Source organism: Stenella coeruleoalba, assembly GCF_951394435.1.
Source record: "Stenella coeruleoalba genome assembly, chromosome: 11".
Classification (NCBI taxonomy): Eukaryota; Metazoa; Chordata; class Mammalia; order Artiodactyla; family Delphinidae; genus Stenella; species Stenella coeruleoalba.
In genome coordinates, this window is record NC_137157.1 from 99240355 (window position 1) to 99257024 (window position 16670).

Here is a 16670-nt window from a genome sequence, read left to right on the forward strand (position 1 = left end):
ATACACAGTTAGGATTTGAGCTCAGGTCTCGCGCAGACCCTCCTGCTTCACCCAGCAGAGGCAGATATGCCGTTAACGAAAGTTAGTAAAGTTAATAAAGCTTGAGCTCCACGGCCCCTCCCTTGCATAGGGTGCCTTCCAATCCCGTGGCTAATTTTGAATTCTTAATTATGCACCATTTTGCATAAGGAGGGCCTCCACAGTTGACTAAACTTCAGGTCCTAGAAAACCTAGATCTAGCCCTGCACGCAACTTCCCGAGTTCACAAAAACACCATCTTGTGTAGTAATTTCAGGCTGAGGGCATTTTTAAAACATGAATTCAAGAAGAATTGTGCTGGCTTTCTGCTCTGTGAGTGATGCTGGTACTTTAACGAAGCAACAGAGTGAGAATTCCCCTTGTACCATTTGAACGTGGGTCATTCACTACTCATTCTTTTCCCACCCTTCCTTGGTACCCATGGGATGCTTCCCCCATGACAGCTGTGGGTTTCCTTCCTGTCTCCCTGGGGCAGGCCTGCTGGAAGGAGTTTCACCCCATGGGCTCTCCACTCTGGTTTTCACAGCCCCCTTATTCTGCCCCAGAGCCGGGCTAAGGACTCGGCTCCGCCCCTCCTGCCGCCTTGTTCTCACAGTCTGCTCTTTGGCAGAGCCTGCGGCTGATGGGGACTGAGCCTCAGCTGCTTTTAGTAACCATCAAGGCACTGCCTCAGTCACTTGGAAAGGAATGACTTGAGAAAAGAGGAGAAAAGAGAAAGCATTCTATACCTCAATTTCTGTTACATGGGCCCAGAATTTTTCACATTTCATTCCACCTTCTTCTCTAACCCCATCAAAATGTTCTTGTTTTTGGCTGCGTTGGGTCTTCGTTGCTGCGCACAGGCTTTCTCTAGTTGGCGAGCGGGGGCCACTCTTCGCTGTGGTGCATGGACTTCTCATTGTGGTGGCTTCACTTGTTGCAGAGCATGGGCTCTAGGCGAGTGGGCTTCAGTAGTTGCAGCATGTGGGCTCAGCAGTTGTGGCTCGCGAGCTCTAGAGCACAGGCTCAGTAGTTGTGGTGCACGGGCTTAGTTGCTCCGCGGCATGTGGGATCTTCCCGGACCAGGGCTCGAACCCGTGTCCCCTGCATTGGCAGGTGGATTCTTAACCACTGTGCCACCAGGGAAGTCCCCCCCTATCAAAATATTTTAACACTACTTTTTATCTAGGGTTCCCTTCATCTAGACCTTAGTTATCAGATCCCTCTTCTTTAGATTAAAACAAATTTTCCCTCTTTCCTCCCCTCTCTGCAAACCAGAGAGTGCAGATACAACTTTGGAAAAATACAGCTTAGAAAAGAAATACCTTGGAAACTGGGGATTTTGTGTGAACTCAGAACACCACCTGCTTCTCCCCCCACCCGTCCACTCACTGTCTCCATAGCCTCGATACCCCTGCACAATGGCAGCCATCTCATAAATCAGAAACATCTTAGAAAGAGAGAACTTAGCTATTCACACATCATATTTCCCAGACACATTTTTCACACAAAGATTAGCCATCTTTGAGGAATAATTTAGATACTGGGTTGGCCACAAAGTTCATTTGGGTTTTTCCATACCATCTTATGGAAAACCCAAACAAACTTTTTGGCTAACCCAATCCTATCCTACTGGCAGCAGAAGCATGGAAAAACTGATACGAGGATGCCTGGAAATCTTAAGACTATATAATACTAAGATATGATTTAGTACATCTATCTAGATCTAGATAGACAGGTAGATAGATAGTTAGATATCCATAGAACCTAGAACAGTAGGGGACTTCCCTGGTGGTCCAGTGGTTAAGAATCTGCCTTCCAAGGCAGGGGACGCAGGGTTCGGTCCCTGGTCAGGGAACTAGATCCCGCATGCCACAACTAAGGTCCTGCATGCCGCAACTAAAAGATCCTGCACGCCTCAGTGAAGATCTCACACGTGTCAACGAAGATCCCACGTGTCGCAACTAAGACCCGGCACAGCCAAATACATAAATAAATATTAAATTTAGAAAAAAGAAGAAATGCAAAGCAAACACACACAGCTAGCCCTGACACACTCTCTGTTGAGGGGAAAAGCTGCCAGTCAAGTGAATGTACAGGAATTGCCTGTCAGTAGCAGAGATGACAGTCCTATTACCTTGGAAAGGAATTATTACTTATTAGTTTACAAACCTGGGATGAGATACTTTCAAACTCTGAATTCTGCTTCCAGTCTCCTCTCTCGCCTTATCCTTTCTCACCACATACCAAGAAATCAATTTACTAAGCGGCCTTACCCATCCCTAGGAACTAAAAAATAGGAACTCTCAGGATGAACGGGAAAGATAAGAAGAGTCATTTCCGTGATGAGGGAATCCTCCCATTTCCGTATCTGTGAATGGAGCTCGGGAATGGAAAATAGAACAATTTTTGCTGACAGCCTCCAAAACCATGAGGCTACAGAAGAAAAAAGAAAAACGTACAGAGAGGAAACAAATTTGCAAAGCCTCTTAATTACACATACTGCGAGTCTTATGAATTAAAAAATTCAAGGAAATCTGATTCCTTCATCCAGAATTGTGACTTAAAGATTAAAAGAACACTTTGCATAGACATTAAAAGGGATATGAACAATTTGGAGTGTGTTCAGAAGAGAACTACCAGTAAGATCAGGGAACTCAGAACACTAGAAATAGACTTGATGAGATCTGGAGGTTTCTGTTTCTCTAAGAAGAGAAAATGTTTGTTCTAGTGAATGCCAAAGAGCAGTTATAATTATCCCAAATTGCGGCGGTCGTATAAACGTTCAGCCCAAGTGAAAAAAGTTACTGCTTTTCTTCTCATGAACGCGAGAGAAACAAAGCCATCGTACTTTTCCTTTTCAATCTAACGTGAACAGAGTGAGCTTCGTTGCGCTTCCTTTCTCGGGCACTGCAGTGTGAATCTGACGCAGCGTCTGGCTCACAGGGACTGTGTGAGGTAGGCAGACAGATCCTGGGGACCCCTGCCTTCTGGGGTTCACGGCTCTGGGACCTCCTCCCCTGAAGTGTGGGCAGGGCCTGTGACTTCGAACCAGGAGAATGTGGCACAGGTGACAGGCCGTATGTGATCGCGTGTATGTGACCGTGTTATACACGATTGTGACGTCTATTTTGCTGGTCACAAACTGCCTTGCTGGCACTGAGGAAACAAGTGGCCCCGTTGGGGAAGCGCATGAGCCCAGGAGCTGAGGATGCAGCCCACGGGACACGGAGGCCCTCAGTCCGACAGCCTACAAGGAGCTAAATGTGATAACCACCACGTGGGCTTGGAAGCGATCCCTCCCCAGCCAACATCCAACAGCACCTTGACGACAGCCCGGGAGACCCCGAAGCAGAGGTCAGAGCCCAGCCCTGACTCCCGACCCACAGAAACTGTGCGGTAATAATTGTGCTGTTTTATGCTGAGACGTTTGTGGTAATATCGTTACACAGCAACAGAGAGCCAACGCAGTGGGTACGTTGAGTGTAAACACACACACACACACACACACACAGAGCAGGTAGAAGTTGGGGGATGACCACATTTACACACGCGGAGACATGCTAGGTAGATGCTCAAATACTTTGAAGAGGGGCTTCCCTGGTGGTGCAGTGGTTGAGAGTCCGCCTGCCGATGCAGGGGACACGGGTTTGAGCCCCGGTCCGGGAAGATCCCACATGCCGCGGAGCGGCTCGGTCCGTGAGCCATGGCCGCTGAGCCTGCGCGTCCGGAGCCTGTGCTCCGCAACGGGAGAGGCCCTCTCACAACAGTGAGAGGCCCGCCTACCGCAAAAAAAAAAAAAAACAAAAAAACAAAAAACTTTGAAGAGTGAATGCAGACGCTGTAGACACCTGAGAAACGTAGCCAAGAGAGGAATAATCTAAAGAAACGTGTCATTCCTCACATCGATTAATTCAAGATGGAACAAAAATTTAGTGTAGACAATAAAACTATAAAAAGTACTAAACAAAATCGTGGAGGTATTTTTATTATCTTGTAGAAGAGAAGGTCATTCTAAGCATGTCAGGAAAATTAGGAATTATAAAATTAAAGAGGTTAAGTTTACAGCATGAGATTTAATAACGTCTATAAAGAAAAAATATAAATAAGGTTAAAAGACTAATAAGGTGGTCAAAATTTCGCAACACAAGACAAAGAAATAATGTCCTCAATATACATAACTCTTAAAAATCATTAAGATTCCATTGAATGCAAAACTATACAGCCATTAAAAACAATACAAATCTATATTTATTGTCATATACAAATGTTGACATTAAGTAAAGGAAGCAAGTTACAAAGCGGTACATTCATGTAAAGGTGTACATATCTGTAGATACGCATACCTAAATATACAAAGGGAGCTGTCTGAAAGTAACTTTGCTTAAATCTTAATGTGGTCATTTTTGGGTGGAGGATGACTTTTCATTTACTTCTTTTTTTTTTTAATATTTCTGAAACAAATGTTCATGTACTGTTTATTTAAAAAACAAGAAATATATTTCCCCCCCAATTTTTAGAAATATTAGCGTATTTACAAAGAAAAAAATCTATATTTGGCAGAGAAGTTAGTCAGACAGCAAAACATCTGATAAAGAAACACCAATGTGAAAGATTCTTAAAGGAAAGTAACTTTATGCATGGGATCGACACAGATACTTCGCAATCATCTTTGGAGACATCATCATCTCAGGGAGAATGCTCTAAGAGAACTTCCGTCGCTGTTAATTCATGAACCAAAGGGGAAAAAGCAGACTAGAGATGTTTTTAAATAGCCTGGGGAGAGCATGGGAGGCAATTTTGAATTTGATACTACAAGGTATAAAGGGAAAATAATAGAATGGCCCATCAACTCCCGTTATCAAGTTAATGATCTTATACTAGTAATGGTTACCTGTGCCGGCTAAGAGGGAGACAAAAATGTGAAAATGTGTGGAATACCCTCCTTACACACAGTTCTGAAGAAACCACTGCTTCCTCATCATGCATTTAGTGCTGCGATTCTCAACCCTGGCTGCATTTTTAAAATCACCTGGAAGCTTTTTTAAAAATCCTAATGCTTGGGTCTAGAAAAGGTAAATCTATAGAAACGTAAGTAGATTCGTGGCTGCCTGGGGCTGGGGAGTGGGGACAGGGAGTGACACGGACGGGCATGAAGTTTCTTTTTGGGGTGAGGGAGACATTGTAAAGTTAGACTGGAGTGACGGTTGCACAATTCTGTAAATTTACTGAAAATCCCTGACTTGTACGTAAGACAGTTTCATGGTACTATACCTCAATAAAGCTGGTCCAAAACATACTCTTGCTTGGGCTCTACTCTGAGGTACTGTGATTCAATTGGTCTGGGGCGAGAGTGGCAGGAATGGTTTTTAAAAGTTCTCCAGACGATTCAAGTGTGCCACCACGGCTGAGAACCACCAATGCAGTGATATGAAACCACTTTACAAAATGACTTGCGGGATACCACGGCCAGGTTCTCTGAGATGGAGCATATACAGAGCTTTGGACCACCCTTGGTTTCCACTGTCCATCCCCAACTCTACAACGGGACCTTGTCATGGTCATCGCGAATGCCACCGTGTTGGGGTGACTATACAGACATCTGGCTCCACTTTTAGAACTGTAGCTTGAAAGCTAAAAGGATGCTCTGAATATATATGCTTAAGGTGGGTATGAAGTACGTTGGCGTTTGTTCAGATAAATCCAATGAGTTTGAATTTAAAGGCACTCGGTCACAGCACATGAGAAAGAATATTAAACGGGAAGATTGAGGATGAAGGTCGGGAAGTAGAAATAATGGCTATCCTTAAACACTGAAAGGCTACCAAACAAGGGCAGTTGAACTAGTTTTCAGATTCTCTAAAGAATCAGGATTGCCGTGGAAGGCCACAGGAGGATGGATTTCAGTTCTCTGCAAGGAAGATCTTTACAATAATCTTGTTCTAGGCATTGTGCTAATCCTGGAGATACAAATGCAGTGACTGAGTGGTTCTCCAATGCCAGCAGGCACTGCATGCAGTCACCTGGAGGGCTTGTTCAAATGCAGGTTGTCGGCCCCGCCCCTGGAGTTTCCGACTCGGAAGGTCTGGGGTAAGGTCCAAGAATCTGCATTTCTAACAAACTCCCAGGTGATGCTGATGCTACGGATCCGGGGACCACACCTGGAGAAGCTGTAAATCTAAATGTTATCAGAGCTCCATGAAAGGCCATCTAAACCAGATCGGGAGGAGAGGAGTGATGTGAAAAGACTTCTCAGCAGAGGTTTGGGGTGTGCTGAACTTTGAAGAAAGAGAAAGTACGAAGGCACAGAGTAGTGTACAGGGTGAGCGAGAGTGAAGGTACAGCGAGGAACACAGGCACAAACCAGCAGCCTCTCAAGTTATTTACTGGATGTTTATTCTACACAGGGTATTGTTCTAGGTGCTGGGTATGGAGATAAAGGGAACAAAGGCCCTGCTCTCACGGAATTTATAAACAATCATGTCGCATGCTGCAAAGTCCCATGAAGGAGCAGAACAAGCTGTTGTGAAAGAACAGGGGCCTCTGAAGAGGTGGCATTTAAGCCCGCACCTCAAAAATGAGACAGAAGCCTGGCGTGTTTAGGAAATGAAAATCCATGTGTCGGAAGTACAGCGGCTGAGAGTGTGTGGAAGCAGATGCATGTAGAAAGATAAACACGAGCAGATTCCGTAGAACAACGCACTGAACATACCAGCTCTTTAGACGGTTTATTCTGTAGAAATTTGGAAGATCAACTGGAGATCGACCAAAGACTAGCCCGAAAAAACAGGCGAGAGTGGTGAGAACTTGAAGTGATGCATCACAACAGGAACGGAAGAGACGGAGATGAAGATGGGAGTGAACCTGAAGGATTTAGTGACCACCTCGTTGCTCACGGGAAGCGAGCGGTCAGCAAGGACTTAGGATGGCTTGCAGAATTCTGGCTTGGGCACCTAGCTGTGCTTTCGGTTAGGGTATAGAGAGGAACTGGTTTTGGGGTGAGAAGGTGGTAAGTTCAGGTTTTGACACAAAGAGTTTGGAGTGATTAAAACAAATACAAGTGGAAATGTTTACCAGTTGATTGAAGAGCAGAGCAAGTCAGCCTGGGCAGGTGATTTTGGTTTGGGAAACAGCTGAATTAAAGTGTTAGCTGGCGGGGGCGGGGAACGAGGGCACCCGAGAAGGAGATAGAGGATGAGCCTCTGATGACACTGTTCGAAGGGTAAACAGAAAAGAAGACTAACGAGCAGCTGCAGAGCAGAAAAATTAGGAAAATGTAGTGGCCAAGAAGCCAATGGAGGTCTCTCACCAAGGGAGTGGACAAGTGTCAGATGTCATATACGAAGTGGAGTGCCCACTAGACTTGGCAACATGTGGTCAGTTATGGCCTCCGTGAGAGCAGCCTCAGTGGAATGTGGAGAGGAGGGTCCAGGTTACCGTAGATTGAGGGATCTTAAAGTGAGGTGTGGGGACAAACGGGGCTTGGCTACAAAGGAAGGACCAAGAGAGCAGGAGAGGGAGCCAGGGTCAGGAGCACGTCAGCGGGAGAGACCTGAGCTCACGCGCTGAGGGAGGGGGCGAGGTCTCTGAGGAGGTGACGTGGGATGGGACTCACGGCTCGCCCGTCTGCCTACGGTCTGTGTTGGCCAGAGGACAGACACCTGTTCTGACACAGATGTGGAGGCCAAGCCGCCCTGCTGGCTTCAGTTTCCTCCGTGTTACAGGGGAGGCCTCTGCTGAAGGAAGAGAGGTGGTGGGATGGCGACTGGACAAGAGACCAAGGTCTGAAGTGTCTTTAAGAATGGAAGGGTTAGGGAGTCCGCCTGCCGATGCAGGGGACACGGGTTTGAGCCCCGGTCCGGGAGGATCCCACATGCCGCGGAGCGGCTGGGCCCGTGAGCCATGGCCGCTGAGCCTGCGCGTCCGGAGCCTGTGCTCTGCAGCGGGAGAGGCCACAGCAGTGAGAGGCCCGCGTACCTCAAAAAAAAAAAAAAAAAAGAATGGAAGGGGTTGCTGGACCTTCAGGGCTGCTGCCCTGCTCTGAGAGCCGGCCTCCTTGAGTCAGTTTGTAGAGCTATACCCATCAAGGGCGTGTACTCGGCAGTATTTAGCAGCGACGACATCGGACGGCGGAACCGACCGGGGACGAGCTCCTGCAGGGCCAGAGTGACGGAGAAACAACCGACCACAAAGCTTAGTGCCAAGTAGAAAGGATGGCAGGGTTCAGTCAGGAGACTAAAGCCACCAGGGCCCGGGTGGCCTACTGGTCTCAGCAGAAAGGGGCCCAGAATGAGGAGGGCAGGGGCCGATGCTTTGGCGGGCAGGGGGCGGGGGGGGGGGGGAGGGGGGCGGGCGCGCGAATTTCTCACTAAGACCAGGTAGCTACCAACTCAGGAGGAGGGAGGGGCACGGTTAGGTCTGTCGGAAAGTGTCTGATACACTCGTCTTACTGAATAGCACAGCAAGATACTGGTCTTGGGGCATACGTCAAAGTGCCTGATGAACTCCGCAAAATTCAGACCCAAGTGGAGACCACGGGTGTGCTCTAATATGAACGTCAGTGACCGAGACTTACATTTTCTAACAACAGAATATTCAGTAGAGCCTGCACGTTCCCTCCTCAGGAGTACGGAATGGGAATTTGGACTACATGTCCAAAACCTCTCTACTATCCTCCCTTCTCAATTCCATCAAAGTTTTTGTAAGAAACATCCTTAGAAACGTCTGCCTTATCCTCCTTCAAGGAGAAGGGCTGTAACTTCAATGTCTTTGTATCCACAAGAACTAACCCACACATGGTAGGAAACAGGTTCCAAAAAGGGAAGTAAGCAACAGAACGTCATACAAAGAGCTAATACCCACATCAGTGCATTCCTAAATCCAACATTCTTTCTTATGTAACCCTGAAGTCCTCACCTGGGCTTTTGAAGTTTTTGTTTTGAGGGGGTGTTGTTTTTGAACTACATTAGATTCTGAGCTCACCGCTATGTCCCTGGCAACTCATCAGAGTTCCTTACTACAAGGTTCACCAGCTGGAACCACCAAACCATCTTTAAGGCTGTCTGTGGCATCTTTATTTTGCATTAACAAAGATACATCCTGGCTCCACAGACGAGCTTAGAGAAAATCCTTGCCTAGTAAAGAAATTTCATGGGACTTTGTCACATGGAAACATTAAATCATCTTTCTGCCTACTAAAAGCAGGGCAGAAACACACTTTAAAGAGCAAATAGGTGAGAAGAGTCAAGAAATTCCAAATTGTATTGTCACAGCATACAGTCCTCGAGTGTGTTCTTCTGTATTGTTCGCTCGTCGTGTTATCTGAGACTTCCCAATGCAAGGCTGAGCTTCCATGAAGAGATTCTGGATCTTCAACGTACTGGTATCAACCACAATGCCAAGGCCCCAAGAAATACGTGGTCTAAACTGGGTGGATTCCACACAACTTTTAAAAAGAAAAGAATTGGGCTTCCCTGGTGGCGCAGTGGTTGAGAGTCCGCCTGCCGATGCAGGGGACACGGGTTCGTGCCCCGGTCCGGGAAGATCCCACATGCCGCAGAGCGGCTGGGTCCGTGAGCCATGGCCGCTGAGCCCGCGCGTCCGGAGCGGCGGGAGAGGCCACAGCGGTGAGAGGCCCGCGTACCACACACACACACACAAAAAAAAAATTTGTCAATCTTATGAAATTTCATGGTTTTTTTGTTGTTGTTGGCAAGAAAATTCCTTTCCAAGTTCAGATAACCAGTTTTTTCTTCCTCCTTCTTCCCACTAATTCTCCTCCCTAACACATATATACACAATCAAACACTTCATGTTTGAGGCCAATTTCACTGCAGGCAGAACCTTAACATTTTCAGCAATGATCTGTCCCTCGCCTGCATGACCTGATAACCTTGGCAATGAGCAAAAGGGCCATTTACTTCTCTGAAGTGTAAGGTGCAGTTTGAGCTAGTTTTAAGTACTAGGAGGCCAAAGGAAAAAGGAAGTATTTCTTCATCTTTCCTGCTTTTATCACTGGTTCGCTACAAAGGGATAAACAGCTTAAGAAATCAACGGTGGGGAAAATGTCTGTTGGCCATCGCTGGACTCTTGCTGAAAACAGAGAGACATGAAATCTGCAGGAATCACTTCTACTTCACGCTTTCTGCAAACACTATTCTCAGCAATGTAACAGGCTAATCACACCACTGGTGAAGTTATTTGAGGCCAGTTCTTTGTTTTATAGAGAGCAAATGCACATTAGAAACTGTTCTGCAACAGGTTAAAAGTGACTCTCAGATCAATTACCAAAATCTACCTTTACTTGGTTACCACTTAGAGTTGCCACCAATATGAATGACAGGGTAGGGGGGACCTGAGCACACACACAATTTTTAAAAATTTTTTAGATGTAATGCAAATAACTATACCTAACATTCTTTCAGAAAACAAAAGAAATGCAAAACATGCTCAGAAAACAAGAAATCAAGTTATACTTTTCATAAGGCACCACCAAAATCCCTGGTAAATTAGAGTCTATATTATATTTAAGTGTCTCACTAACAGGTAACTAAACATGTAAGAGAATAATCAATAGGTCTTGAGGCTTACAAAAGACATTCCTGTTTAGACATCTTGGAGTATTGCAAAAGTAAGAATAAGCAGGACACATCTTTAAAAACCCGTCACATCCTTTCCCAGTGCACATCATTCGTTGCATAGTGGTGACTGGATACGATCCAGACCAAGAGAAGACTAGAATTCCAAAATATATTAATATCCATTCTTTCCTTCTCATGCTGTAAATACTAAATGCCACGGCACATCCACATCCAAAGTAATGATATGCCTTAATTAAAAGCAAACAAAAAAGTGGGATTTCAAAAGGTAAAAGGCAAACCAATTGCCGGCTTTTAAAAATTTATACTTAAGGACGTACTGCAAAAGCAACTTTTTACACACATATGAAGCTAGTTCATATGTATACCTTTACTGAACCTGGTTACGTGTGGGTCTTTGCTTAATTTTCCCACAATTTTCAAATTCCCCTTCAAATTGCCACTTTCTCCTTAAAAAGTGGATAATCCCTCCCTCTGAAAGAAGGGCTTTCTCAGTTTTCCGTTTCACCCTCCTACTTTAAGCACTGGCTGATATTCACACAAATGTACTGTAGAATTAAAATATTGCCAAGTAGGGAGTTTCTCTTATACCCACTGAATTGCATCAGAATCTAAAAATTAAGAGAAACAAACAAACTGACATTTCTTGGACGTGTGTCAAAGACAAAAGTAGAGAAGTGAAGCACAGGTGAAATCGTTCTCATCTCACAGGTCAGCCCTCGCTGGGGTTTTGATTATTCAAGTACATCGCGGGCGACCCAGGTTTCACATCTGCCGTTTCAATTATCTGAAGCGTAACTTGCAGTAGCTGTTGTTCCGTGATGCCCACGTGTGAGTCAGGAAGAGCTGGGAGGCAGCAGCTCCGGAAGGAGCCTGGCCCTGCGTCTCCACACATCTCTGCAGGGTCACTACAGGCAGCGAGGCCAACCCCGGCTGGAGGGACCACAAGAGAGCTGTCGTTGCACTTGCGCGGTTCCGAGGACCTACTCTTGACCTACCAGTTTTCATCTTCCTTCCTATAACCTTTGCCAAAATGGTTTATAATGAACGTGGTGAGAAATACCTTTGAAAGAATTAACGAATAAGTTAAAGAACGAGTGGTGCAGAACTGCGACTCTGAGGAGATAGGAAGGGTAAAGAAACATTTTAAATCAAGTTTTAATATGAAATGTTACAACACCGCAGAATGGAGTTACTTTGTAAAATAAGTACTTTCCTCTAAGTGAAAAAACATCGTCATTTCTTTAACAGATGAATCTTAGTTCACTAATTACAAAATTACACATTTCTATATATTTTTCTTTTCTCTTTCTTCTTTTAAACTGTCTCTCATCTGTTCTCAACCTTTGGTCTAAATGGTCAAAAGTCAGACCAAATCCTCTGTGACTTTCAAATAAATACAGAAAATCCCACAGTATCAATTAAATGATATATTTGAGTTTCAAAATGTCAGAAGATAAACAGGGAGCTATTCATGGTTGGAGAAGATAAACAGGGAGCTATTCATGGTTGGAGACTGCCTTGCGTTTTTCTCTCCGTCAAATATGCAGGCAAATACCTATTATGAACATAAATTATTCCCTAAACAGCCCTCTATCCATCCACCACACTCCAAGCAGCAGAGCACCTTAGCTGTCTTTCTCAGCACCTCATGCCCCTCCACTGATAGCTGAGGAATGAAGGAAAAACAAGATATTTTAAAATGTATTCCGGGCAGCCATCACTTAAGACTGCATTCAATTTTTAACCCACAAGCACTTGAAGACTTTTACAGAGAAGACCAAACGGCAAAAAAACATTGTGCTTTCTTCTATAATATCAACCAGATGAAATTCTTAACTAAGTAGTAATATCTTTATGTATTGAGAGACTGGCAAAATGATAACTTATGAAACTGGTTACTTAGTTACCTTGTACTTTCCATTGAAATCTTAAATCATACACACACTTGAGATGAGATTTTAAGACCCATGCACACCAACACTTATGAACCTCTTAACAGGCCAAGACACTCAAAACGTTATATGATATTAAGGAAGAAATGACTAAAAAATAGGTAGTAGAACCGTAGAGAAAGCATTTCCAGAAACTAGATTTTATAGGAAAGGTTTTGCTTTTTTTAGTAAGATGCCTTTTGAGTTAAATCTCATACCCACGCAAACTGTGACTGGACAGTACATTTCACTTCTAGTTACTAGAAGACATTTCTTTAAAAGAGATCGGGGCACAAAGGGAAGACAAGACTAAAAGCTGCTCTCTGGGCCCACCCTGCTCCCCCCTTTTAAAAGGAAAACTGATGAATTTAAGTCAAACCACAGATCTTTAAACCAAAATAAAGGGACACAGGATAGTGAAGACAAAACACCATTTTTAGTTTGTTTGGTGGGTTTTTGGGTTTTTTTGCCCTAAAAAAAAAAAAATTAGTCCCCTTCTAATAAGAGTTTCCATATAGCTTACCTAACACCTTCACAAGGACACAGAACACAACAGGAGGGAGGAGAACACAGCACCGTAGTTCCAAACTTTCACGTACAAAACAGAACTACCATCACAGATACAGTATGACCAGGTTTCCCCACAGAAAGGGACACAAGTCCCAACACACAAACGAAATATAATTACCTATTTGAACAAAACCAAGATGGAAGATCTGGTCGGGCTAGGATAGAGAAGGAAGTGCTAACTCCTTGTACTACAAGGAAGGAATGGGATTCCTTTATTAAAAAGCAAGACGAGAAAGCAAGCCCCCAAATGGATTTTTGATGCTGAAACTCTGTCATAAGCTGCTGGTAACAGTGTGTGTGTGTATATATATATATATATATATATATATATATATGTATATTAAAAAAGGAAAAATAATCTATTTATAGAACAGTCAGTAGTCAGAGACATTTAGAAAAAAGTAAAAACAAGTCCTTTTTTCTTTTTTTAAAAAATGGATTTACTAAAACAACTTTGTCACCCAGAGGTACTCTAAGCCCACGTCCTCTGATGAAGCCACGTGCTGTGCGACAGCATCTGCCGCGGGCCACGGTCAGAAACGGCCAGTCCTGGAAACCACAGCCAGTGGGGGCCGGGCTGCAAGGCAAGAGTTGTTATTTGCTGGTCTTGCTTGGGGCCATGCCTGAAGCCTGGTGGCACCTGGTGCACTTGTGAATGAAGGGTTCCCCGAAAAGCAGGCACCGCTGTGGCTCAGTAAAACGTTCTGACTTGTCTTCTTTGCTACCGCAGAAGCCTGGATCCACGTACCTGCTCTTCTTTAAAATGCAGACCCAAGGCAGCAAGACTTCTCAAAGCCAAAAAAAGGCTCCTTGCCTTGAAATAAAATCTCTTCTTCCCAGAATCCAATCTAGTCAGACTTCTGAACTAGATGCCATCCTCCTCCTTAGGAAGATGAGGTGATCTGCCTCTCAGCTGGGGTTTTCTTCTTGGTACAGACAAGCACATGGAGCTGAGGTCTACGGGCTGTGCCACTCACCACCCATGGCCTCTAACAGGACTAACTTCAGCCCTGGCCCTCTCCTAGCTGGATGTGTAGGGCGTCAAATGCCAGGGCAGGTGGAAGGAAACTGCTACTCTACTCCTCCCCCACTGGCCTAACTAAGGAGATCCAAGGGATCAGCACCTCTGGGTGGCGCTGGCTGCAAACCTCTAACTAGTACCAACTGGCCAGAAGCCGCAGCCTACATGCCCTGCCAGCACACCAACGCATTAATGCCAACCAGCCACCCTAGCGCTCAAATGTCTGGCCTTAATGTGACAAGCAATCTCAGAGGAGACACGAACTGAAACACTGGCTGCTGGACCAAAGCAGACACCCTCGGCACAGATGTGCTGACAGAGAACGCAGATCCCACGTCCATGCAAAGAGGAAGTCGGCTGGGAGGACTTGCTCAGAAGGCCATTCGTCTTTGGAAGCAACATTCTGAGTGGATGTAAACCACTCTACTGACTACGGTCTCTGTGTGGTCCGTTTTCCCCCATGTCCCAAGCTAACCCAGCACCTGCTAACTGGTCTCTTTAAGGTCCTCCACTGGTAGCTTGTAGCTCATTATGAAAGAAGGAGGTGCTGCTGGACCTGGGCTATCTGGCCCCTGCTTCTTTGCACAGTTTGTACAGATGTAATCTTCATTTTCAGCCATTTCTGGAGATACACCCACACAAACTTGGTGAAACCACTCATCACAGCCACCATCACACTGCACCCAGTCTACCTGTTGGAGACAAGATCAGGGAATGTTTAGGTTACATACACATTAAGCCTGGAATACAAGCAAACCAAAGAGCTTTCTTGGCTTAAATGATAGCAAATAATTGGGATGCCCAGAGATAGACAATGACTTCTTACGGGGTTATTTTTTAAAGAAAGAAGCTGGGAAGTTAATACCCCCAAATTATTTTTTCCATAATATGTCCACAAAATTAGGCCTCTTAGGTACTCCATTACCTCATAAATACCTGGGGCTCCTAGTGAGGCAGAAACATGTTTGAGAAAATCTGACAAAAAAGGAACTTCTAATAGAGCAGCCAAGTAGTTTTAGCTAATATTAACAATTTCTAGGCTCTAAGACAATGCAAGTATCAATCAAGAAGAGTACAACAATGTGAAGGCAATCCTGTGTATTAGCTTTATTTCAAAGAGATAAGCCAAAGTACTAAGAGCATTAAATACCTTTTTAGAAAAGCAGTCACATAGGCCACTTTTTAAACTAATATTTTTTATTCTTCTCTTCTTCCGTTACAAATACAACTCCCTATAAAAAGTTAGCAAATATCAGAGGTCAAATCTTACAAATTAGCCAATTAAAACAGTCAAAGACACAGGTCAACAGATCACTCTGAGGTTTCAAATTAAAGTCTGGGTAACTGACAGGTCGGTGGCAGCTCGGACCCTCCAGAGAACACTGTGATTACAGGAGGCTAGAAAAGGACTGTTGTTTGCTGACTTTAAGCCTGGGGCACACAGTTAACAGTGAGGTGAGCTGGGGCTTTCCTATTTGGCAGCTGACTGGGGTCGTTTTTACAGCTATGCCACTGCGGATTAGGACCTTTAAGATCAAAGAGCTGCTTGCCCTTCTCTCCCCAGTGCAGAAGTTGATAACTTCACTAGCAAGGAAGTCACTTACAACAATGAGCTTTGCCAGAAAACAGGGCAAAGTATGGAGTATGAAGGGATCAATTAAGTTCTTCAGTACAGCTTATGGGAAAGAACAGAGGAAGGAGGTTTGGGCTGTAGGGAAATGAGTCTCAGGAAAAGTGAGGAGTTTTCAAAATCTGTCCGTATACTATAAAACTTATCAAAAGTGTGATACTCCTGGTTAGTAGTTTCCAGGTTTTTAGTAAAGGGTGGGAGAAATCATCTGTCAAAATAATCTTTTTGCTTTCACCGTTCCTCGAGTTCTTTTGTAAAATTTGAGGCAAGTCATTTAATCTCCCTAAGGCCCCATTTCTCCATCTGTAAAATGGAGATCAAATCTTGCTCACAGGATATTTAGAGGATCAGGTAAAATAATATCTGGCAAGACACCTGGTCCCCAGCCTGGGACACTGAAGGCACTTCTTAAGATCACAGTCTCCTGGCTCTACTCACTGTCCTACCTTCCACAAAACATTCTGCACCTTCAAGTAACTGCCTGCGGCACTACTTGCGTCAGAATCACTTGTTGCGTCTGTTAAACGTGTAGCTGAAACCCAGCCCAAACCCACAGACTCAGAATATCTTGGGGGACAAACAAGAATCCTGCACTGTGACCAGCTCCCAGGTAATTCTTAAATATTCTAAATTTGACCATCGCTGGCACTACGTGGTCCTGCTTTCTGTAAGTTCGGAGTGACTTAATTACTTCCTGACATAAGTTGTGGTTTTGTTCTGCAATTGTTTGTGTGATATTTAGCTTCTGAAGTCTGTGCAGTGAAGAAAACAACTGATCTAAATGTCCCTGCTGTGGCAAACTGTCCTGGAGACAGAAAAGGGAGACAATGACTCAAAAATACAGATGCTACCAGCAGGTGAAGATTTATAAAGTGCTAATCTGACAGGGGGTGAGCTCA

General features: G+C 44.7%; 1 protein-coding gene across 2 annotated transcripts in view; it reads right to left on the minus strand.

Annotated features, from left to right (window-relative positions):
• Positions 1-12031: 12031 nt before the first annotated feature.
• The window catches only part of KDM5A (lysine demethylase 5A), a 76634-nt gene continuing 71995 nt past the window's right edge, over positions 12032-16670 (minus strand). For both annotated transcript variants that reach the window (XM_079938599.1, XM_079938598.1), the window contains one exon: positions 12032-14833. In XM_079938599.1, coding sequence (XP_079794725.1) covers positions 14627-14833 — 207 coding nt within the window. In that variant the 3' untranslated portion in view covers positions 12032-14626. The remainder of the gene's footprint in view (positions 14834-16670) is intronic.